Here is a 27,946-nt window from a genome sequence, read left to right as displayed (position 1 = left end):
CTACAAAACATATCACACAAACCAGAGGTGGGTTCCTACCAGTTTGGCCCGGTTTGGCCGAACTGGGAGTGATATGCTGACCTCGGTTGCAGAACCAGCAGCAACCCAAGCTGGCTACGCCCCCGAACCAGTTCCCCAGTCATCGCTGTTGCCACCGACATCTTTTTTGGGAGTTCTGCGCATGCACAGAACAATTTCCATTGAAATTGCACATCCAGCGCGCGCACACACAAAGTGTGCGCATGAGCAAAAAGGCTAGAACCCACCCATCCCTGACACAAACCCATGGGTTGCTTGGCTGGGGAACTGTGGTTGTTGTAGCCCAGGAGGACAGTTTTTAGAGACTTTGGCTGAACACACGTCCCTGAAGATGGCTCTGGAGTGCCATTCCACTTAGGTCAAAAAGATGGGCTTTATTTTATCGCATCTCTGCAGTAATGTAAGCGATGCTGAAGGGTTGCGGTCTTCTGTTGAAGCAGCTGGAACAGAAGGTCAGAGAAGGTTCTGAATCCTTTTCCCCCCCAGTTCATATAAGGAGAACTTCTCTGGCGTGGCTTGATTGTCTTCTTTTCACGCATTAGCGTAGATAGGTTGGTCACTTAAGGTAGAAAATCTGAAGGATGCATAATCAATCTTTTCTGTGTTTTTAGAAACCTAGAAGGTTAACATATAACATGTATTATTAGTTACTAGTTACTAGAGTGATCAAAAGTATTTGAAAATGGTCAGAAAAATGCTATTTGTGGTTTGCCAACAGGCTTTTTCCTTAACTATGGTTGACCAGGTTAAGGTAAAGCAGCCAGGATTTACATATCAACCATACTGGCTAGATTCATACAACACATAATGTCATTGATTATGTAGCTACACTTCAGATTAATAGCCAGTCATAAACACATGTTCTGTATGATTTTACATTGTAATGTACATTCTACTGTGTTAGATAGTGAGGGTGGTTCTTCCAGAATAGGGAGACTTCTTCCAATTGCACATTTAGAAGTCATAACTCTAAGCAGCCCCATTCCATTACCCTACCATTATATGTTATATGTATTCAAGGAAGTTACTTGAGATCAAATCCTACCAACGGGGGGGGGGGGAGGGGGAGGGAGGATGTTCTCTGAGAACGCTGCCATGCAGGGCCTCTCCACAGCTTTAATCTCTAGGTCCATGATGGCAAACACATGGCATGTGTGCCACAGGTGGCACACAGTGCCCTCTCTGTGGGCATGCGAGTCATCTCCATAGTTCAGCTCCACTGCACATGCATGTGTGCCTGTTGCCAGGCAGCTGATCATCGGGTCTCTGTCATGCATGTGTGGGGGCGGGCGCATACAGGAGGCTGTGGGCGCATGCTTGGGGAGCAAAGTGTGTGTATAGCGGAGATGGGTTCCTACCGGTTCGGTAGAACTGGTAATAAAAATCAGGGGCTGGCTTTCTAAACCGATAGAATCAGCAGACTGGCCACATCTCCAAACTGGTCCCAGGGATGGGCCATTTGTCGCAAAAACAGGGGCATTTTTTCCTTCCCCCAGCCCCCAGAAGCACTGTGCAGGCTTCAGCAGGGCTGGGGGAAGGAAAAAATGCCCCCGTTTTTGCAAAAAATGGGTAAAAATGGGCTGTTTCTCACAAAAACAGAGACATGTTTGCCTTCCCCCCAGTCCCCAGAAGCACTCGGCAGGCTTCAGCAGGGCTGAGGGAAGGCAAAAATGCCTCTGTTTTTGCAAAAAACAGGTGAAAAATGGGCCGTTATCTGCAAAAATGGAGGCATTTTTGCCTTCCCCCAGCCCCCAGCTTCAGTAGAAGCCAGCTGAGCGTGGCTTCTTGGAGCAGCATACCACCCTGATCATGCACTCTGGGGATCCCAAAAAAAGATAGCAAAGAGCCCTGGCCTGGCACCCCTCCCCCCATCAAAACTTTTCGCTACCGTTTCGGTGAGCATGGCTTGGTGAGGGGGTCATGTGACTGAGTGTACGTGATTGACATCACGTTGGCCATGCTCACTCAGTCACATACCCCTCATCTAGCCAAGCCCACCAAATCGGTAATAAAAAATATTGAAACCCACTCCTGGTGTGGAGGTGCCATATGCACATGTGCAGGAGGGGCATGTATGCATGTGGGCGAGCGTGGTGGGCACATGCACATTGCATTTTGGGGGTTCAGGAACTCACTCCGGAAAAGGTTAGCCATCACTGCTCTAAGTCATTGGCAATGTTTAAGTCCATTTATTTTTGTCTCAGGAATAGTGAACTTCAAACCACAGTAAAACAATTCTCTATTATTGAAATGCTGTGGTCTATGGAGCCTTGGAACTATCTATTTCCCCACTGGCAAGACATCTACCTCACAGTATCTCCTGGCTTCAGGTCTTTCCAGTAAATGTGGAATTTTGGAAAGATGTTATGGGCAATCTCCAAAATAGCTGTCATAATTGGTGTTGATATTCCATTCAGAAAGGCCCATGGACCAGGATATAATCTGCTGAAGTTGCTCTCATGCCAGCCTCAGCCTAATGTGGCTTTTTTTCTGAGTAGGTGATTTCAAGTCAAAATAAAGAACCAAATGAGGTATTTGAAGGCAAAATGGTGCCCAAAAGCGTTATGTTGGCAATTCAGATGATGAACAAGAAAGCATGGAATGGTCATAACTGCAAAATTCTTAATGAATGCATTCAATTTACATAATTTGCACATCTGAATTGTCAGAACTTATTAATAGTAAGGGGGCATGATGGCTCAGCGATTAAAGACGGTGAGCATGTCAGCTGGAAAGTTGACAGCCCGAATTTGATATCCGTGTGCCATGCAATGGGGTGAATTCCCATTCTTGCCCCAGCTCCTGCTCACCTAGCAGTTAAAAAGCATGCAAATGTGAGTAGATAAATAGGTACCACTCTGGTGGGAAGATAACAGCATTCCGTGTGGCGTTGACATATAGTCATGCTGGCCACATGACCACTGAAAATGTTTTTGGACAATGCTGGCTCCCTTAGGCAAGAAACAGAGATGAGCACCACCCCCTAGAGTCAAATATGATGGGACGGGGAACTTTTGCCTATTAATGGCACCCTAGAAAATCTAGATATGTCAGCCAATTGTGGTGCAGAGATTCACTTTTAAGAAGCTTTTTGGAACCTCTACAGAAGGAAAGGCATGGGGAACATCTTTCAACTGATCTTCCCAATTTCTTGCTGTGACCAAAGAAAGAGGAAAGAAAAACAAATAAGATGATGGGAATATTCTATTTTACAAAGTCTTTAGCGTAACACTGGGAAATTCCAACAGTAGGATAATACTGTGGTTTGAGAGTGACATGGATATAACTTTAAGGAATTCCAGAATTGCAGAATTAATGGCCCGTAATATTTTATCTCCTTTTACATTTGGTCAAAGGAAGGTTGTCTTTTGATGTTTCATTTGTCCTTTAAACTCTGTAAACATTTTGTAGACCTGGAACAATTAAGACTGATTTTGCATTCCATATACAGATATGACTTTTGAGAGGCCCATTGTCAGAATATAAGCTGGGTTTGGTTGCAAATTGGTTGGGTGAAAGTTTCCCAGGCTTCATTCCCAGGACGAATTCACCAATCATTTGGGTTTTGTTTATTTAGAAAAAAAAATCACAATGAATTTCTTACCAATGCACCAAATATATATATATATATATATATATATATATATATATATATATATATATATATATATATATATATATATATATATATATATATATATATATATATATATATATATATATATATATATATATATATATATATATATATATATATATATATATATATATATATATATATATATATATATATATATATATATATATATATATATACACACACACACACACACACACACACACACACACACACATGATAAACACAATTGCAAATGTAATTGATAAGAAGTATTAAAAGCATTAACAAAATTGAATAACGAAAAGCACCTGAGACTGAGAAGCAAAAGACTGAGTTGGTCTTACAGTTGTATATGCCACTTCTGTGCCATCTGTGGCTTGATCAGATGAAGGAGAAACCTAAATTAAAGGAAAACAGGTTACTACTTAATTTGGTTTGCCTGGTACTTCTCTTACCTTCACAGTACCAGTTGGAACATCCTTAGGCAGACATTACCTTCTCTGGCTATTCTCTGGATGATATTACAATCATAACATAATAAACGCTGTTTCATTTGGCATTATTTTCCCCCTGCATTTATATTAATTATGTTTGTTCTGTAATGTATTCTCTTTTGGTGGGTCAGGGTACCATCCTGTAGCACATGTTGAATAAAAAATGTGTTTGTTCCATAGAATTAAATGGCATTACTTCCACAGATATTGTGAATGCGGAAACTATTGATTTTAGGGATAGCCTTGAAGATAGGAAGTGCAAGGGGTCAATCAGAAGCATCCTCCAAAGGAATTCAAACTCCAATGGTGGGGATGTCTGTTTCTTTGATTAGCCTGAATTCCTAATCATAGAAAAGCTTCTAAGACCAACTGTACTGAATTCTGATTCACTGTTGGAAATCAGTGGCTGAATGTGTAGAAATGTTGAGTTTGGTGGATGAAGTAGCATCTCATTTCCACATAGGATATGGGGAAATAAGAACTCAGGATACCCATGTAAAAATGAAAAAGAACCAAGACATAATACACAGACACACAGGCCACCAGGAAAGGGAGGAGTTTTCTTAAGGTGCTGTTAAGTTGTATGATGTGCATCTCTTTATTTTGAACTGACAGCCTTGAGGGTTGTTTCTCTCTTCAATGATTTTTTAAAGTCTGATAGTCAAACAGTTTTAGCTGTTGACTGATCTTCAAGTACTGAAAAATTTCAGGAAAATGTAGAAATTGAGACCCAAGGCTATAAATAGTCCTTTATGACTCAGAAGTGAATTCAAGATTTATTGATAAACCCCTATTCATGAACTTATCTTTTCTTATTTTGTAACTGTGCCCTGACACTCAGGTTTGTGATTCTGTAAACTCTGTTTCGGAAAGGCTTTGTCATCTTGGAATGTGACCCAAAGGCCTTGTGATTTCCTTCGTTAGAAGAATTTGAGTTCCTAGATATCCGTTCTACCTCTTCCATCTTCTTAGACGTACTGTATTTTTCGGAGTATAAGACGCACCCTTTCCCCCCAAAAAAGAGGCTGAAAACATGGGGCCTCCTGAAACCCCACCCCCTTCACCAAAATGGCCGTGCAGAGACTTTAGGAAGCTTATAGAGTGCTCCTTGGGGCTGGGGAGGGCAGAAATGAGCGAAGAACGGGCCGTTTTTGCTCAGTTTTGCCCCGCCCAGCCCCCAGGAGTACTCTATAAGCTTCCTAAAGGTTATGCATGTCCTTTTTAAAAAAGAACGGGCTCATTTTCACAAAAAACAGGCTATTTTTGGGAAGTTTGCAGAGCGTAAAAACTTTTTTTTTAATTTGCCTCTTCAAAATCTTGATGCGTCTTATACTCCGGTGTGTTTTATACTCCAAAAAATATAGTAAATTGAATTATTCTTCTTAAGCCCTTCAGATGCATTAAGCCAAAAATACCGACAATTATCTGCTCATATAGCCATGCTACTGAGAATTCTGGGAGTTTGAGTTCCAGAAAATCTGAAACGCATTCGTTTGGGGAATGCTGGATTAGCTGACACCTCAGTCCTTTCCAAACTTATCATTTGACTAAATGGTTCAGATAGGGTTTCTGGCATCATTGATCCAGCTTTGTACGCTGGATAAGATGGAATGTCTTATATGACTTTAAAAAGTGATCCTCCATAAATATGTTCCAGGTCAACTCCTGTCCTCCTATTAATGTCAATGTGCTTGGTTGTATGCCTGTAAATTTTTTGAAATTGCTTACCGTAGATGGAAGGGGACCCTTAGAGATTTTGGTAGCTGAAAAAAACAAACAATAAAATAGCATTAGGGCATTGCTGCAACATTCAAAGCAACAGCTTTGAAAAAAAATGTTAGTCATATGGTTATTATTTTCTTCCTTTGCCCAAGTTAATTTTTATGATCTAACCAACTTTTTTAAAATTAGATTTTTCTCTCGGGAAATTACATTTTTTTCAAATTATGGCATTAGGCAGCTGTTATTCAGATTCCTGGTTTTCTGTAATTAGAAACAAGGATCAGAAAAACAATTCCTTCATCCATTCATTCAAATTAATAAAAGATGTGAAGGATTTTAAAGATAAATATTGTCAAGAAACCAGAACTCTTTTATTGGGACTTATGGACAAGAAATTAGAAAAGATTCATGGTAGATTGATTTTGTATATGGTAACTGCGGCAAGGTTATTGTATGTTGAAAGAACAATGAAATTTCCCACAGTGGAGGGATGGATAGCCAAAATGTCAGAATTTGCTAAGATAGCAAAGTTGATCTATTTGGTCAGAGAAAATAACAAAACGTTTCTGAAAGTCTGAAAACCTTATATGGACTTTTTGCTGAAAGCAAACAAAAATGATATGATAGTTTATGGATTCAGAGAGGTGGATTAAATAATGTATAATATCTAAGAAAGAGAAGGGATTCTAAGATTATAATTCTCTATTGAAGAGAAGGTTGAAAGTCATTGTATTTAGTAACTTGTGTCTTTTCTGTCTTTTTTCTTGCACTTTTTTTCTTTCTTTTTTAAAGATAAATCCTTATGTAAAATTCTTAATAATGTAATTTTTTTTTTAAAAAAAAATGTCTCCCCAGCCACCATACATGGTTCATTCTCAATTTAAGGAATGAAACAATCAAGATGCAAATGTGTTTGGCAAATTTCTCACCTTTTTTCTTCTTTAGCTTCCACATCAACAGTATAGTTCCACCTAAAATTAGCACCAGTAACCCAAGAACCACAGGTAGCAAGATCATGAGATCAAAGTCGCTGCAGGGACAGATATCAGAAAATCAGTGAGATTGCTGGACTACATTCCCTTCTGGTTGTTTGCTATATACGTAGATCTGGGTGTTATTTAAATAAATAAACTAGATTCATTCAGATTGGATGGCACTGGGAACGTCTACCTCAGAGCAATCCTCCAGGGAAAGATTAGACAAGAGACTTTCTACAAATGAAGTCTCTTAATTCTAAAGAGAAATGTTCATTTTGTCCCTACTTCCGCTGATATACTAAGAGTTAATCTCTTGGTGTGAAAAATCCATATAGGCTTTATTTCTAATCCTTACACAGCCCGTTTTTCTTGCCCTGCAGATGTCCTCCACATAAAGGGCCAATTTAAAATAAGTGTGGGGAGGGTGGAACTTATCCATAAATATTGGAATAGAGGTTCAGTATGAAGAAGTCCATATGTACTACTTTGTGCTACCTCATCATTTTTTGCACAGGCTGGATTTAATAGTTTTAACAGAGTTGGAAGGGACCTTGTAGGTCATCTAGTCCAACCCCTGCCCAAGGAGGAGACCGTACACCATTTCTGACAAATGGCAGTCCAATCTCTTCTTGAGAGTCTCAAGTAATGAAGCTCCCACAACTTCTGAAGGCAACTTCTGTTCCATTGGTTGATTGTTCTCACTGTCAGAAAGTTCCTCCTTATTTCTAGGTTGAATCTCTCCTTGGTCAGTTTCCATCTCAAACATGTTGGAAACCACAAACAGAGGTCATGCCTTATATGTTAGAGCAGGACAGCCACCATTTTCTGAGGGCAGACAGCACACACTGCCATTGCAAAATTGAACTCTTGTTTTCCTGCTACAGTTTAAAAATAATCTATTTCTCTTATGCTGCTTTGAGTTCTCTATTTTGATTCCACTAACCCCAAGAAACTCACAGGGGCTGAAATACTTGAGCAATTGTTTCATATCTAAAAGCTTTTTCACTTTTGCTAAAACCATGCAGTAGCTAAAAGCTTTTTGCCTCGTGCAAAAGGTTGCCAGTATGAAACCCCAGAGAATTCTTTTTAATTACTATTTTTCCCCTTTCAGGAGCTAGCTATCTTTCTCTAGTTAACAGTGGAAGGTTGCACCATTCCCTCAGTCTCCAGGGAAAAGAGAGACCGGTGGAAACTTTCACATCCTTTTTTTAAAATTAAAAAAAAAGCCCTCAGCTAGCTATGAAAAACTAGCTAGCCAGCTGAAGAAATGAAATTATCATATGTGTTTATATTATATGTTCTTGCTGGGTTTGAAATCACCAGTCTCTTACTAGCCAAAATCCTTAATCCCAGAGCTATTTTAGCAGTTTTGAAAAAAGTTGGCATCTAGAAATGCTTAGAGTGGAAATTTATTTATTTATTAATTATTTACATTCCACCTTTATTATTTTTATAAATACCTTAAGCTGGTGAATGTACCAGACACATTTTTTCCCTCCTATTTTTGCCACAACAACAAACCTCTGAGGTAGGTTGGTCTGAAAGAGAGAGTGACTGCCCTCAGTCACCCAGCTGGCTTTCATGGCTAAGGTGGGACTTGAACTCATGGTCTGGTGCCTTAACCACTAGATCAAACTGACTCTAAAACATCCAGCTAAGAATCCATCATTAATTTTGCGGAGAGTTGTTGTGCTTGCATTTATGTGTATTGACTTTCTGTATATACCTTTGTGCATATAAATCAACACTATATTTAATTTAATTGTACTTTGTTTAAATACTTTATTTTACAGATAGAGGTGAACATTTGTAGCAGTGGTGAAATTCAATTTTTTTTACTACCAGTTCTGTGGTAGAACCAGCTTGGTGGACGTGGCAGGGGAAGGATACTGCAAAGTCTCCATTCCCACCCCACTCCTGGTAGAAAGATATTGCAAAGGAGAGCCTTCTCTGTGGCTGCTCCGACCCTCTGGAACGAACTCCCCGTGGAGATTCGCACCCTCACCACCCTCCAGGCCTTCCGCAAAGCCCTTAAAACCTGGCTGTTCCGACAGGCCTGGGGCTAAAGAACCGTGCCCCTATCTCGAATGGTATGATTGTTGCGCTTTTAAATTATGTATTGTTTTGTGTTGTTTGTCAAATTGTTTGTATTCCCCCCTTCCCTTGTTTTGAGTTGTGAGCCGCCCTGAGTCCCCCTCGGGGGAAGGTTGAAATGAAGGGTCCTTAGCACTCTCTGAAGTTGGTTGTTTTCTTGCAGATGTTTCATTCCTGAAACTAGATAACTTCATCAGCAGTGATGGGGTTTGGGTAATGAAACATCTGCAAGAAAACAGCCAATCTCTGAGACCACCAAGGATCCTACTTTTTCTACATATCTGCTTGTTACATACATACAAAAGGATGTATGGGTGATCTGGCCACCAGAAGCAAAGTGATTGGCCACTGCTTTCTTGGAACAGAAAGGTGGGAGGGTCAACAGAAGAGGAAATTTTCCATTGACAGATGAGAGCCACCTGCTGTCTGGGCTAAATATTTTGAAAGCTTTTCGGAAAGTGTATCGGCTCGAATGCATTTTTAAAAGAAAGCTTAAAGTTCAGTTGCCATCTGCTTAGGGTAGGGGCATCTGAAATCTAAGCAAATAAATATGCCCTTTGTTACATATGGACGTAGATTGTTAAATTTACATGTTTTCACATGCTCACTGGGGATTGGTTGCCCAAACCCCGGGAAGTTTAAACAACTGTCATTGGCTAGCTGGTCTGCCAGAGCTCCTTAAAAGGTGAGCTCCAGCAGCCCAGCCAGCAGAGTGCAGTCACTTACTCTTGCAGTAAAAAGTGCTGAAACTCACTCGCGCCTCTCGCCTGCTGCTTCTCGCTGATTAACACCCTTAGATTCGGCTTTCCCAATTTCCCTCCCGTTTTTGAGGAGATAGAGATAGAGTCCAGGGAAGGTGTAAAGTACCATTTAGTTGTACATTGTTATAGTAAATCAATCTTTCCTTAGATTTCATTAAATGGTTTTCACTGTTGATTTGTGTTTATTTTGGTGTTTGGATTTTTAGGGAAGGTGTGTACTTTCAGATTACATCTTGGGCAGGGGTGTCAAACTCAAGGCCTAGAGGCCATATCCATCCTGTGGGGTACTTAGATCTGGCCCATGGGGCTGCCCTGGAAACAGTAAAGGACCGCCCTGCAGTGCCTCTGCCAGCAACAACAGAGCTTGGGAGCCCGTTTTCACTGGCAGAGTGCTTGGGCCACCCCCATCCCCACAACATGAGCTGGCCACGCCTACCCTGGCCACACCCACCCACCCCTCTGAGGTCAAACAAAACCCTGATGCGGCCTTCAATGAAATCGAGTCTGACATCCCTACTCTAGGGAGATGTGGTGGTAAAAAGTTTTTAAACCCCTGCCTTATATCCTTAAGTTCTGACAACTCCTGTCACTTGCTCTATCTATATCTAAACTTACTTATTTGAACTTATCTCTGTAGTTTCAGCAGGGAAGGTTGAGGTGGTGGAAAAATATCCTGTTGTTGTAATACCGGTAGGTGGCAGCCCTAAAAAAGAAATTAAAAAAGTACAAACCCATAATTTTCTAAGCGATGCTTGCATGGTCTTAAAATTATACCAACAATTTATACCGACAAAGATAGACCTGTCACTACTGGGGAAAAAATTCCAAGCTTCAGAAATAAGGAGTAACTTTCCCCTGGGAGGTTATTTTCCATTCAAATTGGCTACAAGTATTATGTGAACCCAGAAGATAAATGTAAAGATTGATGATGTGTCGAAACCTATCAGGAGGACCTATTGATGCCTGGGGGAGGTGGGAGGGAACAATTTGACAATGAAACGTTCAGCAGACTTGATTGCTTCTGCCTGGCTCCTGGAAATGAAGGTATGGAATGATGGAAATTATAATATTTGTTTGCAATCACATACACACACACACACACGGCCGCCTTCTGAACTAAGTAGTCTGTGTACTTTGGCAGAGAGTAGCAGTTCCTCCAACTTTGGAAATAACCCCATGAATGAGAATAAATAAACTGTAAATATAAACAGCAAATATAAATATCAGCGTGCTAAGAGGTCTGTAGTTTGTGTTCTCATGGAAAGGCTTTTTTAAAAAAAATAGTGTTATACCAAGAATATTGGCAGAGAGGGAACTTGCGTAACCAATTTCCTTCCCTTGTTGAAATGCTTTGCTTCTTCCTTTAAATTTCAGTGTGGCTCTTAAACTTTTAGGATTCTATTTTACTTTGAAAAAATTATGGAGGGCAGCAAAAGAGGTTTATGTTTGTTCATATGAGTTATGTTTATCAATATTTACATAATTTAAATTAAAATGGATGCATTTGCTGCCATTACCCCATCTCACAAGTGTTTGATGGGAATTTAATGTTGTATTATTTTTCAACATTGCCTGACAAATTATTTCAATTTGCACAGCCCTGAGAGGGTCCCGAGGGATCCCCAGGGGTGCTGAGATCAGATTTTGAGAAAAACCAGCTTATATAAACTGTTAGGATGACAGCCATGTACTCCTGAGCTGCTTCTGCTCCTGTGCCCAGGAAAGGAAGATTGACGTCCCTCAACACCATAAGCCCAAGGAATTATATTGCCAATTCAGCAACAGCATCAAAGCAGATACAGTGAAAATCCATTCTGTAGCGGAGATTGCTGGTCCCCCCCCCCTTTCTATGCTATCCTATTAGGCATGTTTTTGAGGCCGGGCACATGCGCAGAAGGTGTGCACAAGAGGAAAGCACATGCACAGAAGGCTGGACGCATACGCAAAAGGTGCACAAGTGTACAAAGCAAGCACCGGGGGGGGTGTGAACCGATGGTAAAAATAAGTGAAACCCATTACTGAATGGCAGCCAACTCAACTGATTCCTAGAACAAAATCATGAATAAGTCTCACATCTGGTTATCTGCAAGGTAGCATCCCTAGCAAGTACCAGAGTAAAAGATCACCCCTGCACCCATCAATTTTGGTGGGGAAGATGTACATGTCTGCCCACAGGTTCTACATGTGCAAGCCACATAAAATGTTTTGGAATCTTTCAACATGCCTACTGCATTAATAAACAAGTAAGCAAACAAATGGAACAGTGATAGAATGTAGCCCCAGGATCTCAATCACTATAAAAAGAAAGCAGATTTCTGCTGCCTTCCCTAGTTTAGCTCTCTGTGGTGAGGAAGATATATTTAACTAAGGGAAAGGTTGGATGTTAGAAATAGAAGGAATTATGTAGTAGAGAAACCTAAGCATGTGGCTTTCACTTTTTCAGACTAGGCAAACTTCATAATATAGTACATCCTCTACCCAGTAATCCAAAAGATCAGAACTGGAGTTCCAATATCGGGCCGAGGCAGGGAACATGCCACCCCTAAAGGACTCCAATTTACTACTGATGCTTTACATTTCCCTGGCAACAATCAATTATCTCCTTCTGTTTCTGCTGCCAGCAAGCTCCACGACGGAAATCAACATTCTCATCGATGAGATATCAGAGGGACAAAAGCTTTTTTTCTGCAGGAATGCTGCTGGACACAAGATATTTGGTCTATATTACTCCTAATCCAGAGGTGGGAGTCATATAATGTAAAATCCGGTTCAGCCAGAATTGAAAATGTGAGTGGGCGTGTCTTCCACGCATGCGTGTGGCATCAAACACACCGCGATTATATAGGGTGGGATAGTGCTGGGGCGGAGCTGTTGGTTGGAATTACCGGTTTGCCCGAACCAATCCGAACCGGCAGCAGCCCACCTCTGTCCTAATCCACTACCTGGCACTGCATGCCATTGAAAAAAAAGTGTTTGGTTCTTCTCTTTCCATATAGCTTTCTTTGACTAATACCAAGTGGGTGATCAAATATTTCTCCTTTCTCAACCAAGGGCAATTCTGCATGGCAGATTTAAATTGCTCATCTTCCAGGCTGAAATCAGCTGGAAGTTTCATTTTAAGAAAGCGCTGCTGGATTCCAAGCTTTGGTAAAAAGGGCAGGCAGGATGTTCTGTCTGGGTGGCAGTGATCACAGCCCCCAAGGGGCAGAGTCTCCTGCTGCTTTATCCACATCCCATCTGTGCTGGGAAGAAATCCTTATTGCCTTCTTTTCCACAGGCCAGTCTTTGAAGATATGTTCTTTCCACTGGAAGTCCTTTCATATGAACCCCTGTCCAGGAATTGCCTGTTATACTGACATCTTGAAATTTGGTGCATAAGCCAAAAGCTTCAGGGCTCCTGAGGAGGATGTTGCTTGTGTAGAAAATGAACATTCCTAGTGAGGCTACAAGGAGAAACCAGAAGAACCTGTGTCAATCTCACCCCAGTTCCAGAAAGGGAGGGAGGGAGGGAGGGAGGGAGGGAGGAAGGAAGGAAGGAAGGAAGGAAGGAAGGAAGGTTATCTGAGGGACCATCCCTTACTGGTCACATCTACCCAACCACTAGAGCAGGGAGGCAAGGAATGTTGTGGGTCCCCTCCCCGAGGGAGATACATCTGTTGGGACCCAGAAGAAGGGCTTTCTCCGTGGTAGCTCCCTCTCTCTGGAACATCATTGCCCCAGACATTCGACTGGCCTCCACTCACACTCTTTTGGAAGGTGCTGAAGACATGGTTCTGTCAGTGCACCTGGGGAACCCAGAGCGGGATGGAGCCCATTAAATTGTATGAATGTGTGTTATTGCTGGGATGGGGGTGGGGATGGGGGGGTGTTATTATTTTACTAATTTTATTCTTTTTCTTTCTTTTATATGGTTTTTATATCTGGGTAAGCCACCTTGAGTTGCCATGTGCAAGCAGGCAGCAATATACATGTTCATAAATAAATAAATAAATAAATACATACATACATACATACATACATACATACATACATACATGCATACATGAATAATAAATAAGGAAGGAAGGAAGCAAGGAAGGAAGACAAACTAACATTTCACTTGCTCTGTGAAATTCACAGGTGAAAAAAAGAAAAAAAAAGGTCATGGGAAAAGAAATCCCTGCACCTAATTCAGGAAATGTACTTGAAAGAGTTATACTGAGTTAGTTAATGCAAGTCTCCTAGAGAGGCTTTCACCATTGTCTCTCAGCATCTGGACTCGTTACCTTTCTTGAGATGAATATTCAATGTATTCCCCTCCCTTCATCTTCTTACAATACTTGATAAAAAGACTCACCTATGGTTACTGTAATAACTGTAATATTTACTTTCCAATTGGGATCACCAGCCCAGAATTTGCCTATGGCACACCAATAAATGCCAGCATCTTCCTTTGTGATGTTCTCCATTCTCACTGTGAATTCAAATTCCGTCTGATTGTCCTTGATAACATTTCTGCCATCTCTCCGTTCTTTCTCAGTCCCGTCAGTCTTAACGACGTATGTACAACTCCCCCAATTAGAGCCTCTGCACCAGTACTTCTTGTAGTTATGATAATTTTTTTGATATTGACACTTTACACATAGCGTCTCGCCAAGTGAAGCGCTCAACATCGAAGGGCCTTTGACGACAGATGCCAAACCTGAAAAAGAGGAACATCCAATATCAGGCAGCCATTCAAGCCATTATCCTCTGTGCAGGTGGAAAAAGTGGTTTTGCTGTATAAGGAACCAAAACAACAACAACATCCCACTTCAAAGAAGAGAAGTGTTTTAAATATTTCTGTCCCATATAGAAACATTAGTTTTACTCTGTGGAGTCTTGACTTCCTCTGATGAAGAAATGGCATGTAGATTCATTCTCTATTAATAAAACAACTGATTGATAGGTATGTTGGAAGACTAAAAATCAAAAAGTGTTTGTTTGGTATATGGAGATCATGTAAATTAGCAAAATAAGTATAGAAATTTAATATTCTCTCTCTCTCTCTCTCTCTCTCTCTCTCTCTCTCTCTCTCTCTCTGTGTGTGTGTGTGTGTGTGTGTGTGTGTATACAATTCAAATGAAAGTAACATCAGCCTAATTGTGTTCCTTCAGCTCCTTCAATACAGCGGTAGAAAGAAGGAGGATACAGTATTGTCATTCTAGTTTATAATTTCACAAATCAAATTGACTATCATTAATATTCATTGCAATTTGTTAAATTAAGCCAGATTCACGAACTATACTTTGATCTTGACCTTCGCTTGTTTCGAGGAAACCATAATTAAAATTAGCCACTGATTTTGGCTTGGATGTCAAATCAAGCTGGGTTTAATTAATGTTCAGAACTTTTCCTTATGGTTTTATCAGAGAAGGTAGGAGGGTATTTAAGCATATCAATCCAAGGACTTAATGGGAAATCAGCAATACAATTGCCGATTGTATTTTTTGCAAAGGAGTCCCCCATCAGTCAGAGTGAGGCAGACTAATCCCTGGAGCTCTTTTCTATTATTTCTTTGAAATCTGACGGCCATGCTGAACTGCCAAATTGGATGGCATTCTGCTAAAATCAGCGGCAAAGCAGTTTTGACAGCTATTTCATGGGCTAATTTTAATATAAACATGCAGGACTGCTTCATTTAAGTCTGGGCAAATTAGGTGTCTTCATCTTGACATTTTGATGGGTTGAGTCAAAAGAAATCCCTGATATTGAGACTGGGTAGCTGAAAAAAGAAGACCAAACCAACTTGTAGAATTTAGTAGGCTATAGGACAGAGATGCCGAATCTTTTTGGCACCAAGTGCCCAAACCGGAATGTGTGTGCATGTGTGCGCATTGAAGCATCGGAAACCCGAAGACCCGCTGGCCTGTGCATGGATGCCTGTTTTTTGGCCATTTTGGGGCCGTTTTTCAGGCCATTTTCAGGTTGTTTTTCGGGCTGTTTTCAGGCCGGTTTTAGGCCATTTTCAAGCTGTTGTTCATGCCATTTTCGGGCTGTTTTCCAGGCCTGAAAAAAAGGCTGAAAACAGTTTAAAAAACAGCCAAAAAAGGCCTAAAACAGAAATTGCCTTCTGTTTTTTTAATTTTTTTTAAAAACAGAAGAGTAGCTGGGGATGGCACACGTGCCCACAGAGAAGGCTGTGGGTGCCACCTTTGGCACACGTGCCATAGGTTCACCATCACGGCTGTAGGATGTAATACTATATTTAAAGGATATTTTAGTACAGGTCAGGTAGTCCTCAACTTACAACAGTTTGTTTAGTGACTGTTTTGAAGTTACAAAGATGCTGAATATATGTGTGTGTGTGTGTGTGTGTGTGTGTTGCATTTGTGCTGATAAATAAACAAAGGGAGACTAGTATAGATCTAGTTCAAACTATTTAGCTCTCATCAGCTAGCCATACCCTTACTGGCAATCGAACTTGGGCTGTATTACATATTAGCCAGTTATATTAGCCACTAAGCCACAGGCTCTCCTCCTTTGTCAACACAAATGTAACAAGGCAACATTAAAAAAATGGCTTTTTGCCTGGCTGGCTCCCAGAGTGAGCCGATAGACAGAAAAAGGAAGCAGTATGCTCCCTCCCATATTTGGGCATACCAGGGGTTGTGGCACTGTGTGTGTGTGTGTGTGTGTGTGTGTATGTGTATACACGCTGGTCTTGCTGTATTCAGGTATTTTCCCATGTAAGATTGAGATGGTTTTGGCAACGTTTTGGTGAGGTCCCACTCGCCATCCTCAGGCTGGTGTTTTTTGGCTTAAAGTGTGGCCAGCACTGTTCCCTCTAAGGTGTGCGCCTGCGCGGCCGCGCACGTTGCAAGAAAACCCCGCGCAGACGTTTTTATCTGCCGCGCAGAGATTTCTTAAGGAAACGTGTGGAAGTCCTGGTGGCTACAACTGAATCCGGCAGTGCTGTTGCCTGTTGGAGAAGGAGGAGGCGAACTAGCCTGCCACCACCGCCCACCGCCAGCCCCGCTGCTCTTCCCGCCCCCTTCTCAGTCCCACAGTCCAGCGGTCGCAGCAAAAGCAGCCCTGGGTCTCCGCTGCCGCTCCCCGCATTTTCTGGACGGGGTCTCGCAGGAAGGAATCCCCTCTCCAAGGGATCCCCGTCCAGAAAATGCGGGGAGCGGCAGCGGAGCCCCGGGGCTGCTTCTGCTGCGACCGCTGGACTGGGGGGCTGGGAAGGGGGCGGGAAGAGTGGCGGGGCTGGCGGTGGCCGGCGGTGGCAGGCTGGTTCGCCTCCTCCTCCTCCTCCAACAGCACTGCCGGATTTCCGCCTAACGCTGCGGGGGCGCCAGCGGGAGCTTTGGCGGCTTCACCTCAGCCGCAGCGCTGGGCAGCAAATGTGTTGGTGCTGTTGGAGGAGGAGGAGGAGGAGGAGGAGGAGGAAGAGGAGGAGGAGGAGGAGGAGGCGGCAGCAATAGCACCTGAGGACAGGACAAGAACCAATGGAAACTTATCAGGAGACTCAAGCTGGAAATAAGGAGAAATCTGACAGTAAGAACAATTAAAATCAATGGAATCTTAATTCATTTGCTACAGGTTTTCAAAAGACTGGAGGGCCATTTGTCTCAGATGATATAAAGACTCCTGCCTTGGACAAGGGGCTGGACTAGAAGACCTCCAGTATCCCTTCTGATTCTATGATTTTAAAAACCACAAGCTTTTTACAGTTCGCTTGCAACTTTACCAAATTTAATTCAACCATTTCCTTTTGTTATTAAATGGGTATTGCTAGTTCAATGCACATGCACTCCACTTTTAAGATGCTGAAAAAATCCCCATGACCTGCAACAAAATTCATTCTTCTACTCTTATCTTGCCCTAACTTCTGATAGGTTCCTGAAATATAGATCTATAAAATTTAGTGAAAATATCTATTTTAATACAGACTCGTAAAACAGATTGGGACAAATGACATTAGTGCTCTGGGATAATAGCAGGTTTACTCTATTTGGATTTTCAGATAAAAGGTATCTTTTGTGCTAAGTTCTAACAATGTAGTTCTCTAATGTAACTATGAAACAGTCCAAATATATAATTCCCCTCAGGGAGGAATTCTGGGAGTTGAAGTCCACAAGTCTTAAAGCTGTCACGTTTGAAGACCCCTGGGGGGGTTTTTTCCCTAAAGGGTTAGGGGTGCAAGGGTCTTGTAACAACAGCTTTAAGACTTGCGTGCTTCAAATGCCAGACTTTCTGAGCCAACATTTTGGTTGCTAAGCAGGAGCGTTGTTAAGTGATACTGATATTATATAACCCTTTTAATTAAGCGGGTACCTTGAATAAACATAACTTTGAGTTTCAAATAATACTGATTTTATTGTTGTCTTAGGTGACATATGTGAAAAAAATTCAGGTGCTCAGGCATGAAAATATGCCGCTCAAACACTATACTTTTCCGCTCACACTGAAAAAAAATTAGAGGGAACATTGGTGGCCAGAGCTGCCGTCTTTCTATAAATCTTGATGGGGGTGATTTATAGAAAGACAGCAGCTCCGGCCAAACTATAAGCCAAAAAACACCAGCCTGAGGATGGCGAGTGAGACCTCGCCGAAACATTGCCAAAACAATCTTACACGGGAAAAGAAAATCTAAAACAAATCTACTAAAACAAATACACACACACACATAAACACACACACATATATTTGATTGAATCCTCTTATAAACTTTTTTCATAAAAGAAACAAGAGCATTCATGATTTGTGTTTTTAATTATTAGAAAAAAGTTAGATAACAGAAAAAATGAGCTGTTTTTTTTGGTAACTCATACAGTCAGAGTTAATATTGTAATTGTGCTTATATTTGCTTGGAAATTTCTTCTTTCTGTTTATTGTTCCCTCTGCAATTTTTTTTCTTTTTTCTCCTCCTCCCCCTTTTTTTTAAAGGTTGGGTTAGTTTTTACTTTTTTAATAAATTTTAATAAAAATAAAATAATAAAAATATGCTAAAATAAGCTGGCCCTGGGGGAGGCACTACATTTTGACTTTGGGTCTAGGACAATTCGCTGCCACTGGATTGCCACAACCAACTCACCGTCACTGGCTCACCACCAGCAGCTCACTGCTGTGGGTCTCCACCACTGCCTTGCTGCCACTGGCTCGCCCTGGCTGGCTCGCCACCAACAGGTTGCCCCAAAAGAAAAGCCCTCATCAGCAGAATTTGGCTTGGTGACATAACAATACAGCGATCTCACCTGTACTAAATTGTCCTGCAGGATAAGTTGCCCGGGTTGAGTCATCATGCAGCGACTTACTCAGGGTGAATCACCTGGGGCGAGCCAGCCAGGATGAACTGGTCAGGACAAGCTGGCTGCAGTCGGGCCAGCAGCAAGGACCCAGTAGCCAAAAGTCAGGGTGACCCGGTGGTGGCGAGCCAACCCAATGGCAGCAAATTGTCCCATTCTGTTTCACTTCAGAGGGGCAGGATTATCCATCTCCGAACCATTAAATATTTTAGCTACTTTGATGTGAACTCCTGTTCTGAAACATATGACCTAAAAGGGAGATTGCTGTAGCATCCTATGGATTGCAAGTATTGTATTGTATTGTATTTATTTATCTTGTATGCCACCCACTCCCGAAGGACTCCGGGCGGCTCACAATAGACAAGGGAAGGGGGAAGACTAGACAAAGACAACACTTTAAAAACAAAACCACAACATTCACAATTTCCGCGGGGCTGGATGTTTCACAAGCCCCCTGGCCTGCTGGAGCAGCCAGGACTTGGTGGCTTTGCGGAAAGCCGGGAGGGTCGTAAGGGTCCGGATCTCAACAGGGAGATCATTCCAGAGGGCTGGAGCTGCAACAGAGAAGGCTCTCCCCCGGGGGGGTCACCAGCCGACATTGGCTGGCGGATGGAATCCAGAGGAGACCTAACCTGTGAGATCTGATCGGTCTATGGGAGGTAATCGGCGGGAGGCGGTCTCTCAGGTACCCAGGTTCGATGCCATGTAGGGCTTTATAGGTAGCGACCAGCACCTTGAAGCGGATTCGGAGACTAATGGGTAGCCAGTGCAGCTCACGGAGGATAGGTGTGATGTGGGTGTACCTGGGTGCACCCACAATCGCTCGTGCGGCTGCGTTCTGGACAACTGAAGTCTTCGAACACTCTGCAAGGGCAGCCCCATGTAGAGCGCATTACAATAATCCAGTCTTGAGGTCACAAGGGCGTGAGTGACTGTCTGAAGGGCCTCCCGATCCAGGTAGGGTCGCAATTGGTGCACCAGGCGAACCTGGGCAAAGGTCCCCCTGGTCACAGCCGACAAATGGTGTTCTAAAGTCAGCTGGGGATCCAGGAGGACTCCCAAATTGCGAACCCTCTCTGAGGGGCGTATAATTTTACCCCCCCAGCCTGAGAGATGGAATAGTTGGCCAATCTTTGGGAGGGAACATCAGAAGCCACTCGGTCTTGTCTGGATTGAGTGCCAACTTGTTTACTCCCATCCAGACCCTAACAGCCTCCAGGCACTGGCACATCACTTTTACTGCTTCGCTGAGTTGGCACGGGGCAGACAGATACAACTGCATATCGTCTGCATATTGGTGGTACTTAACCCCGTGCCGGCATATGATCTCACCCAGCGGCTTCATGTAGATGTTAAATAGGAGGGGGGACAGGACCGAACCCTGCGGCACCCCATAGTTGAGGGCCCTTGGGGTCGATCTCTACCCTCCGACCAACACCGACTGCGACCTGTCCGAGAGGTAGGAGAACCACCGAAGGACGGTGCCTCCCACTCCCACCTCTCGCAACCGTCGCAGAAGGATACCATGGTCAATGGTATCGAAGGCCGCTGAGAGGTCAAGGAGCACAAGGATAGAGGGGTGACCCCTATCCCTGGCCCGCCAGAGATCATCAATCAGTGTGACCAAAGCAGTTTCCATGCTGTAGCCAGGCCTGAAGCCCGACTGAAAGGAGTCTAGATAATCGGCTTCATCCAAGGACTGTCGGAGTTGAGAGGCCACCACTTTCTCAACAACCTTCCCAACAAAGGGAAGGTTGGAGACTGGGCGATAGTTGCTCAAAATGGCTGGGTCTAGAGACGGTTTCTTCAGGAGGGGTCTCACCACCACATCCTTTAGGAGGGGCGGGAAGGTTCCCTCCCAAAGAGTGGTGTTAACAATCATCTGGATCCAGCCGCGTGTCACCTCCCTGCTGGTCGAGACCAGCCAGGAGGGACACGGGTCCAGTATACAGGTGGAGGCACTCACCGCTCCCATGGCCTTGTCCACTTCCTCAGGAGAAGCATGTTGAAACTCAATCCATAAAGTATGCTCAAGACCTTCCCCCAGTACCTCGGCTGGTATCGTGCAATTGGAGTCCAGTTTTGTCCGAATCCGAGTGACTTTATCCGTTAAATACTGAGCAAATTCCTCAGCTCTTCCTTGTAAAGGGTCATCCGCATCCCTCCCTTTCAAGAGGGAGCGGGTTATTCTAAATAAGGCGGCTGGGCGCGATTCAGCGGATGCAATAAGGGTGGCAAAATGCGAACATTTCGCCGCCCGTATTGCCACGAGATAGGCTCTGATAAAGGCTCTCATCAGTGCTCGGTCTGACTCAGATTTACTGGCCCTCCAGCGGCGCTCTAGGCGTCTCTTTTGGCGTTTCATCTCCCGGAGTTCCTCGGTAAACCAGGGAGCCCTCCTGGATCCGCTGCCTTGGAGAGGTCGCAAAGGCGCAATCCGGTTTAGAGCCCCTGCCGCCGCTATATTCCAAGCAGCGACCAAGGACTCCACCGGATTGTGGACGATAGTGTCAGGTATTTCTCCAAGCGCCGTCTGAAATCCCATAGGGTCCATCAGGCGCCTGGGGCGGAACCACGTAATCGGTTCCCCCTCCCTACAGTGGGGGATTGGTTTCCGAAAGTTAAGCCTCAGTAGGAAGTGATCAGACCATGACAAGGGCAAGGTTGTAATGCCCTTCAACTCTAGATCACATCTCCACTGCTCTGAAAGAAATACGAGGTCAAGCATGTGCCCAGCTGAATGAGTCGAACCCCGAATTACTTGGGCCAAATCCATGGCTGTCATGGAAGCCATGAACTCCTGCGCCCCATCAGAACGTTCGCCAAGTGTAGGCAGGTTGAAATCCCCCAGAACCATAAGCCTGGGGAACTCTACCGCCAACTCGGCTACTGACTCGAGGAGCGAGGGGAGGGCCGTTGCAATGCTGTTGGGAGGTAGGTACGTTAGCAACAAACACACTTGACCACCAAGTGACCACCATCGCCTGGTGCGCCAGTTGCGGCCCTACCTGAATCGGGAGGCTCTCACAACAATCACCCGAGCCCTTGTGATCTCTAGGCTGGAATACTGTAATGTGCTCTACATGGGGCTGCCCTTGAAGAGCATCCGGCGACTGCAGCTAGTCCAGAATGCGGCCGCGCGAGTGATTGTGGGCGCACCGCAGTTCGCCCACCTAACACCTATCCTCCACGAGCTGCGCTGGCTACCTGTTGATCTCCGGGTGCGCTTCAGGGTGCTACTTACCATCCATAAAGCCCTCCATGGTAGTGGATCTGAATACTTGAGAGACCGCCTTCTGCCGATTACCTCCCTCCGTCCCATCAGATCGCACAGATTGGGCCTCCTCCGAATCCCATCCGCCAGTCAGTGCCGACTGGCGACCACGCAGAGGAGAGCCTTCTCAGTAGGAGCTCCGACCCTTTGGAACGATCTCCCCATGGAGATTCGTACCCTCACCACCGTCCAGACCTTCCACACAGCCCTTAAGACCTGGCTAGCCCGTCAGGCCTGGGGATAAGATTTTAATCCGCCCCGCCCGAATGTTGAATGAATGTTGTGTTTTACTGTTTTGTTTTATTTTATTCACATTTATGTTTTCTCTTGCACTCCCTCCTATGAGTTGTAAGCTGCCCTGAGTCCCCTCAGGGAAAAGGGCGGCCTATAAATGCCAAATAAAACTCTAAACTCTAAAAAAGGTCCAACTTCATCAACAGAGACTCACACCCGACAAGCTCCGGAGCAGTACCAGTTTCTCTGTCAATGGAAGGTAGATCTGGACCACTCTGAGTAGATGACTAGGCCAATCTGTAAATCAGATTGTTAAAATGTCAATTCAGAGTAGAAATGAATGCCTTAACGTGCAACACACTCTGATGGACACTGTAGTAGCCTTAAGCACTCTGTAACTTATAGAGTCAGGACTATTACTACATGGATTTGACAAGCAAGCAGCTCATTTTACAGAGGTCCTAGTTTAGTCATTGGGAAAATCCAAAGCTACAGAGAGAAGGGAGAAAGTTTGCAGAAGCTGAAAGAAGCCTACATGCATGTGACACAAGTTGTGTGTATAGGGGGACTAACATGGGGAGGAGATGAAAGCACTACTATCTCACTGGATCTGGGGAAAAAAACCAAAATTAGTTAGCCCTAGCTGTGGACTGGGAATAAGGGGATACATCATGCAGATGTGTCCTTCAAGAACTTTTAAGGAGGCATCCTGTTATGAATTGAATATATGTAGTTGTATTAAGCCCTGCTTAAGTGAAACTAACCTTCAAATGACCTTAACTCAGGGGTGAAATCCAGCAGGTTCTGACAGGTTCTGGAGAACCAGTAGCAGAAATTTTGAGTAGTTCGGCGCACCGGCCAATACCAATTCTGGCTGGCCCCAGAGCGGGGTGAGAATGGGGATTTTGCAATATCCTTCCCCTGCTACGCTCACCAAGTCATGTCCATAGAACCGGTAGTAAAAAAAATGAATTTCAGCACTGTCCTAACTGCTAACTGCAACTGTTTTGTAGGAAAACTTAGAACATTCATATTTGGGCAGGCTTTTTCAAGTATTGTGATTGGTTAAGGCCCTGTGAGCCCAGAGTATAAATTACAGGGATTTTCCTGTTGTTCCACAGTTCCAGTTTTGAGTCAATAAATGCTGTTGTATCTATGCTGGTCTGTTCTTGCCTACTGAAGCTCACTACACAATAATCAGTTGGCTGAAGTTTTGGAAAATGGTAGATGAGCCCTGTGCTTAGGCTATTTTTGTTCCTTTAATGTAGTTACTGTAAAGCAAGTGCAGCTATGAATATCCAAAATCACGTTCTTTACAACACACAAGGGCTTCAATCCCATGCACCTTATCAATTAATAATAAAACAGTGATTAGACATAATGTTTCCCATTTGTTTTTGCCTTTTGGGGAAGTCACTTCAGTAAAAAGCTTCCATTGTCTCTTTATTAGCAATGAAAGCTAATCTGTTATGTGGCTATGATCCTAATCTGTGATGTAGTTGTCTGAGAATCATACTTTCTTAGCCTCAAGAGGAAGGGTGAAAAGAAGGGATGGTTATACGTATGTTTTTAGAACAGGTGAATGTTTGAGAGAAAAACCTTCAAAATCACCTTCCACTAGAAATGACAAGAGCAAATATAAAGTATCCTACATAGTAATTTTACCAAGCTTTCTTGTGGTACATGTAGCCAACAATCATGAGACACCATCAACAAACTATCACTGACCATTCCAGACTGTGAATATCTTTGGTTCTTTTCAACTTCAGAACCCTGGACTCCCCCCCCCCTCCCTTTCTACACTTCTGATGGAAAATAAATTTATATTCAGGCAAAGTTATTCCTCATTTGGGAGGGTGGGGGAAGGAGATCCTTTGTCTACCTGCCACATATAGGAAGTCCTTGACTTACTACAATTCATTAATGGCCGTTCAAAGTTACCACACACTACTGAAAATAGTGACTTGTGATTATTTTTCATGCTTATGACCATTGCAGCAACTGACTCATATTTGTGATGGTTGCAGTATCCCAGGATCTCCTTTTGCCACCTTCTTACAGCAAAGTCAGTGGGGGAAGCCAGTGGTGGGACTTGAATAACTTAACAACCGGTTCTCTGGCTGGGTAGGCGTGGCTAGTTGATCATGTGATTGGGTGGGTGATGTCACTCATCACACTCAGCCCCGCCTCAAAGAAAGAGGTAGGATTCAGACGGATGGGGCTAATTCCACCACTGGCCCTCCCATTTCTGGGCCATTTTCAGGCCGTTTTGGGCCATTTTTGCCCCACAAAATTGGCCTTAAATGGCCCATAAAATGGCCAAAAATGAGCAGGGGCAGGGGCAGCCAGTGGTGGGATTTTCCAGTTCGCCGAACTACGCAGAATAACTACCAGTTCACACGAACTGGTGCGAACCGGCAGCAGCCCACCTCTGGCCGGGAAGCCAGATTCCCTTAACAATTGTGTTACTAACTTAACAACTGTAGTGATTCATTTAATAACTGTGGCAATAAAGATCATTAAAATGGGGCAAAATTCACTTAATAAATGTTTCACTTAGCAACAGAAATGTTGGGCTCAATTGTGGTTGTAGGTTGGCAACTATCATGCACTTTGCTTCCTAGTTCGGTTTCATTTGGCCAAATTCATGGAAAGGTTTTGTAAGATGCTTTGCCAGCTTGCTGAGATGAAATACTTCACAGAATGGACAGTAAGTGGAATTGTTTTCTTGAAAATGCTGGCAAAAGGGAAGTAGATTCTGTCCAATTTGGTGGACAGGAGAGTCAGCCAACCAGCTGCCCTTCTCAGATTTCAACTCTTGGTAAACTAGGGCTGGATCCAGAAAGACTGGCACTGCTCAAAGAGCAAACCAAAGTCACCCTAGCCATATCTGAGCCTGTGTAGGGTGAAGTCAAACTGGGGAACACGTAGGTTGCTTTTCAAGTACACTGGAGATGTTTGGCAGTTGGAACAGATGTGGTGCAGCAATGCTCAGCAATTGGAAACCTGGTGGAACCAATAATTTGGAGACAAGCAAAATAAGGAACTTCAACATTCACCTAACTAGCCACCCTGCCAAACCCCATCCCGTTATCTACAACCCAGAAACACTTTGCAGTCACATTGCTGACTCGGCCATCCAAAACTACTGCAATTCCAAAACAAAACCGTAAAAAGCCCACAAAAAATAGTATTTGGAATGGAAGCGGAACTGACCAAATTACAGGGCTAGAAGGTGAAAAGGCTCCAAAAGCAGAACTTGAGGAGAACAAAGGCAGACCACAAACCGTATCCAGCAAGAGAACTTCCCTCATGAAAGTGTCAGAGAAAATAAGAGCTAACGTCTCGACTAAGCCAGTAACTCTCATGAAAAGCTATCTTCAAAAGGTTCCCAGTTAATACTTTGAAAACATTTGAATGATGGTACTTATCGAGAACAATATAATACCATGAGTGTGAACTTATGGTACGCATGCCCAAAGTGACACATAGAGTCATGTTGCCTGGCATGCACAGCGTCTCCCGTTCCTCTTCCGTGTTTCTGGCACGCATGCGCACATGATGATCAACTAGCCTTTGTGCATGGGGCAGTGCCAGAAACTGGAAGAGCTGGTCTTCCATTTTCTGGAGTGAGCATGCATGCACTTGGTGCCAAAAAGGTTCACCATCACTGATATAGTAGAAGCCTATAATTTAGTTTTCATTAACAAGGTGTTCAGAGAGCTGTTAGAAGGGAAGGCTCTGAATGTCATTTTCCAAGTAAAATTGCTTCTCCCTACACTGTTTGACCCTCTCAGAAAATGGAACAGACACTGTTGCTTAAAACTGTAGCTTAAAGTTCCAGATCAACCACAAAGAAACAACACCAGCTATTCAAATTCTTCATTTCAATCACCCAGATCTTGCCATTTCTTATGCTTTTTCCTTAAAAAAAAAAAAAGAGCTATACTGCTTGTGATCCAGTTTAATCTAAACTCCTTGGAAATAGCTGCCCATAAGAAATAAAACAAATGTTTCTCTGGAAGTGAAATTCTTCTAACATCTGTCCATTATATCTCCACACATAATGACTGTTGATTGCTGTTGCTACTAGTACATTAAGGAAGAAAATAAATTGTTCACATTTTTCTACAGAAATGAGGAAGGATGTTGCAGAGAAATATTTGTACCCGGACGACACACTGTTTATGGAATGTTTATATTTTTAACATTGAAAATAAATAAATAAAACTTTTTCAAAACATAAATAAAATATTTTGGGGTGGAATTTTACACCACTTTGTATAGTTACAGGAAAAAAAGTTATTTGGAATCTTCAATAGTAACTGTGAGAGGGATCTTAAGAGTCCTAATGGACAATCACTTAAATATGAGCCAGCAAAGAGCTTCAGCTGCCAGAAAAGCCAACACAGTCCTAGGCTGCATGAACAGAGGGATAGATTCACGATCACATGAGGTGTTAATAGCACTTTATAATGCCTTGATAAGGCCACTCTTGGAATATTGTATCTAGTTTTGCTTGCCAGGATGTAAAAAAGATGTGGAGACTCTAGAAAGAGTGCAGAAAAGAGCAACTAAGATGATGAAGAGGCTGGAAGTTACAACATATGAAGAAACGTTGCAGAAATTGGATATGTCTAGTTTAATGAAAAGAAAGACATGAGAGCAGTGTTCCAATATCTAAGGGGTTGCCACAAAGAAGAGTGGGTTAACTTATTCTCCAAAGCACCTGAAGGAAGAACAAGAAGCAATGGATGGAAAGTAATCAAAGAGAGAAGTGCCTCCAGAAGTTGTGAATGCTCCAACACTAGAAGTGTTTTTTTTAGCAGTGATTGGACAACCATTTGTCTGAAATGGTATAGAGTCTCCTGCTTGAGCAGGAGGTTGGACTAGAGGACCTCTCCCCTTTATGGCTTATCTGATGCCTCACATTCTAGGAATTTGCTGAGACACCTGGATCCAACTATCTCTCCCTGTGGTGATCCCTTAGTGTAAACTAATATAAATCTCTCACCTTTTAGGAAGAGATCAGAAAGGAGGAACAGTCCCACGGTCAGGTGTTGCTGTAGCATGCTGTCCTTCACTGCACACTCGCATTCTCCTTTAACTTCTACTTAATGGTTTGACTGCCATCAAATATCTCTTCAGAAAAGCAATTTCCCTTGTCATTTGCATACTTGAATGCAAATTGGTTTACCATTACTTCTGCTTTTTCCACCCAGTTATGAGAATTCTTCTTGCTTATGATGAAGAAAGAGGAAGCAGAAGTCTACCACCAATAAATTACAGCTCCAGTTTTTCGAGCATCTTGTCTGAATATTAAAAGGAAGGAAATACAGCCGTCAGAGTGATCATCCTGAAACTTTTTCAGCAAAATCACGATTTAGGAAACAGCCACTTTCTCTGAACTGAGAAAAGCCAGGGACTAAGAGGCTTCTTTACATGACAATAAAATAAAATAAA

At 43.1% G+C, this 27,946-nt stretch overlaps 1 protein-coding gene across 2 annotated transcripts; it reads right to left on the bottom strand.

The window, feature by feature from the left end:
• Positions 1 to 270: 270 nt before the first annotated feature.
• LOC106556777 (CMRF35-like molecule 1) lies at positions 271 to 27,685 on the bottom strand. 2 transcript variants are annotated; one of them, XM_087707841.1, is made up of 7 exons: positions 27,498 to 27,685; positions 14,043 to 14,387; positions 10,322 to 10,409; positions 6,804 to 6,904; positions 5,881 to 5,915; positions 3,967 to 4,056; positions 271 to 654 (listed from the first exon to the last, which is right to left on the bottom strand). In XM_087707841.1, the coding sequence occupies exons 1-7, from the start codon at positions 27,553 to 27,555 to the stop codon at positions 571 to 573; spliced, it is 801 nt and encodes a 266-aa protein (XP_087563967.1). In that variant the 5' UTR covers positions 27,556 to 27,685; the 3' UTR covers positions 271 to 570. The 2 variants fall into 2 exon arrangements, with proteins under 2 accessions (XP_087563967.1, XP_087563968.1); XM_087707842.1 differs by lacking the exon at positions 14,043 to 14,387.
• Positions 27,686 to 27,946: the final 261 nt, after the last annotated feature.

Source organism: Thamnophis sirtalis, unplaced genomic scaffold, assembly GCF_051295495.1.
Source record: "Thamnophis sirtalis isolate CommonGarterSnake01/CBP01778 unplaced genomic scaffold, rThaSir2_p1.2 scaffold_3, whole genome shotgun sequence".
NCBI lineage: Eukaryota > Metazoa > Chordata > Lepidosauria > Squamata > Natricidae > Thamnophis > Thamnophis sirtalis.
This window is presented reverse-complemented; position numbering and strand designations above follow the sequence as displayed.

Coding starts and splice junctions, on each gene's coding strand:
- LOC106556777 (XM_087707841.1), bottom strand. CDS start 27,555: ATGCTACAGCAACACCTGACCGTGGGACTGTTCCTCCTTTCTGATCTC. Junction 14,388..27,497: donor TTCTGATCTCTTCCTAAAAG/GTGAGAGATTTA, acceptor CCTCTTTTTCAG/GTTTGGCATCTGTCGTCAAA. Junction 10,410..14,042: donor AGTTATTACAGTAACCATAG/GTGAGTCTTTTT, acceptor TTTCTTTTTTAG/GGCTGCCACCTACCGGTATT.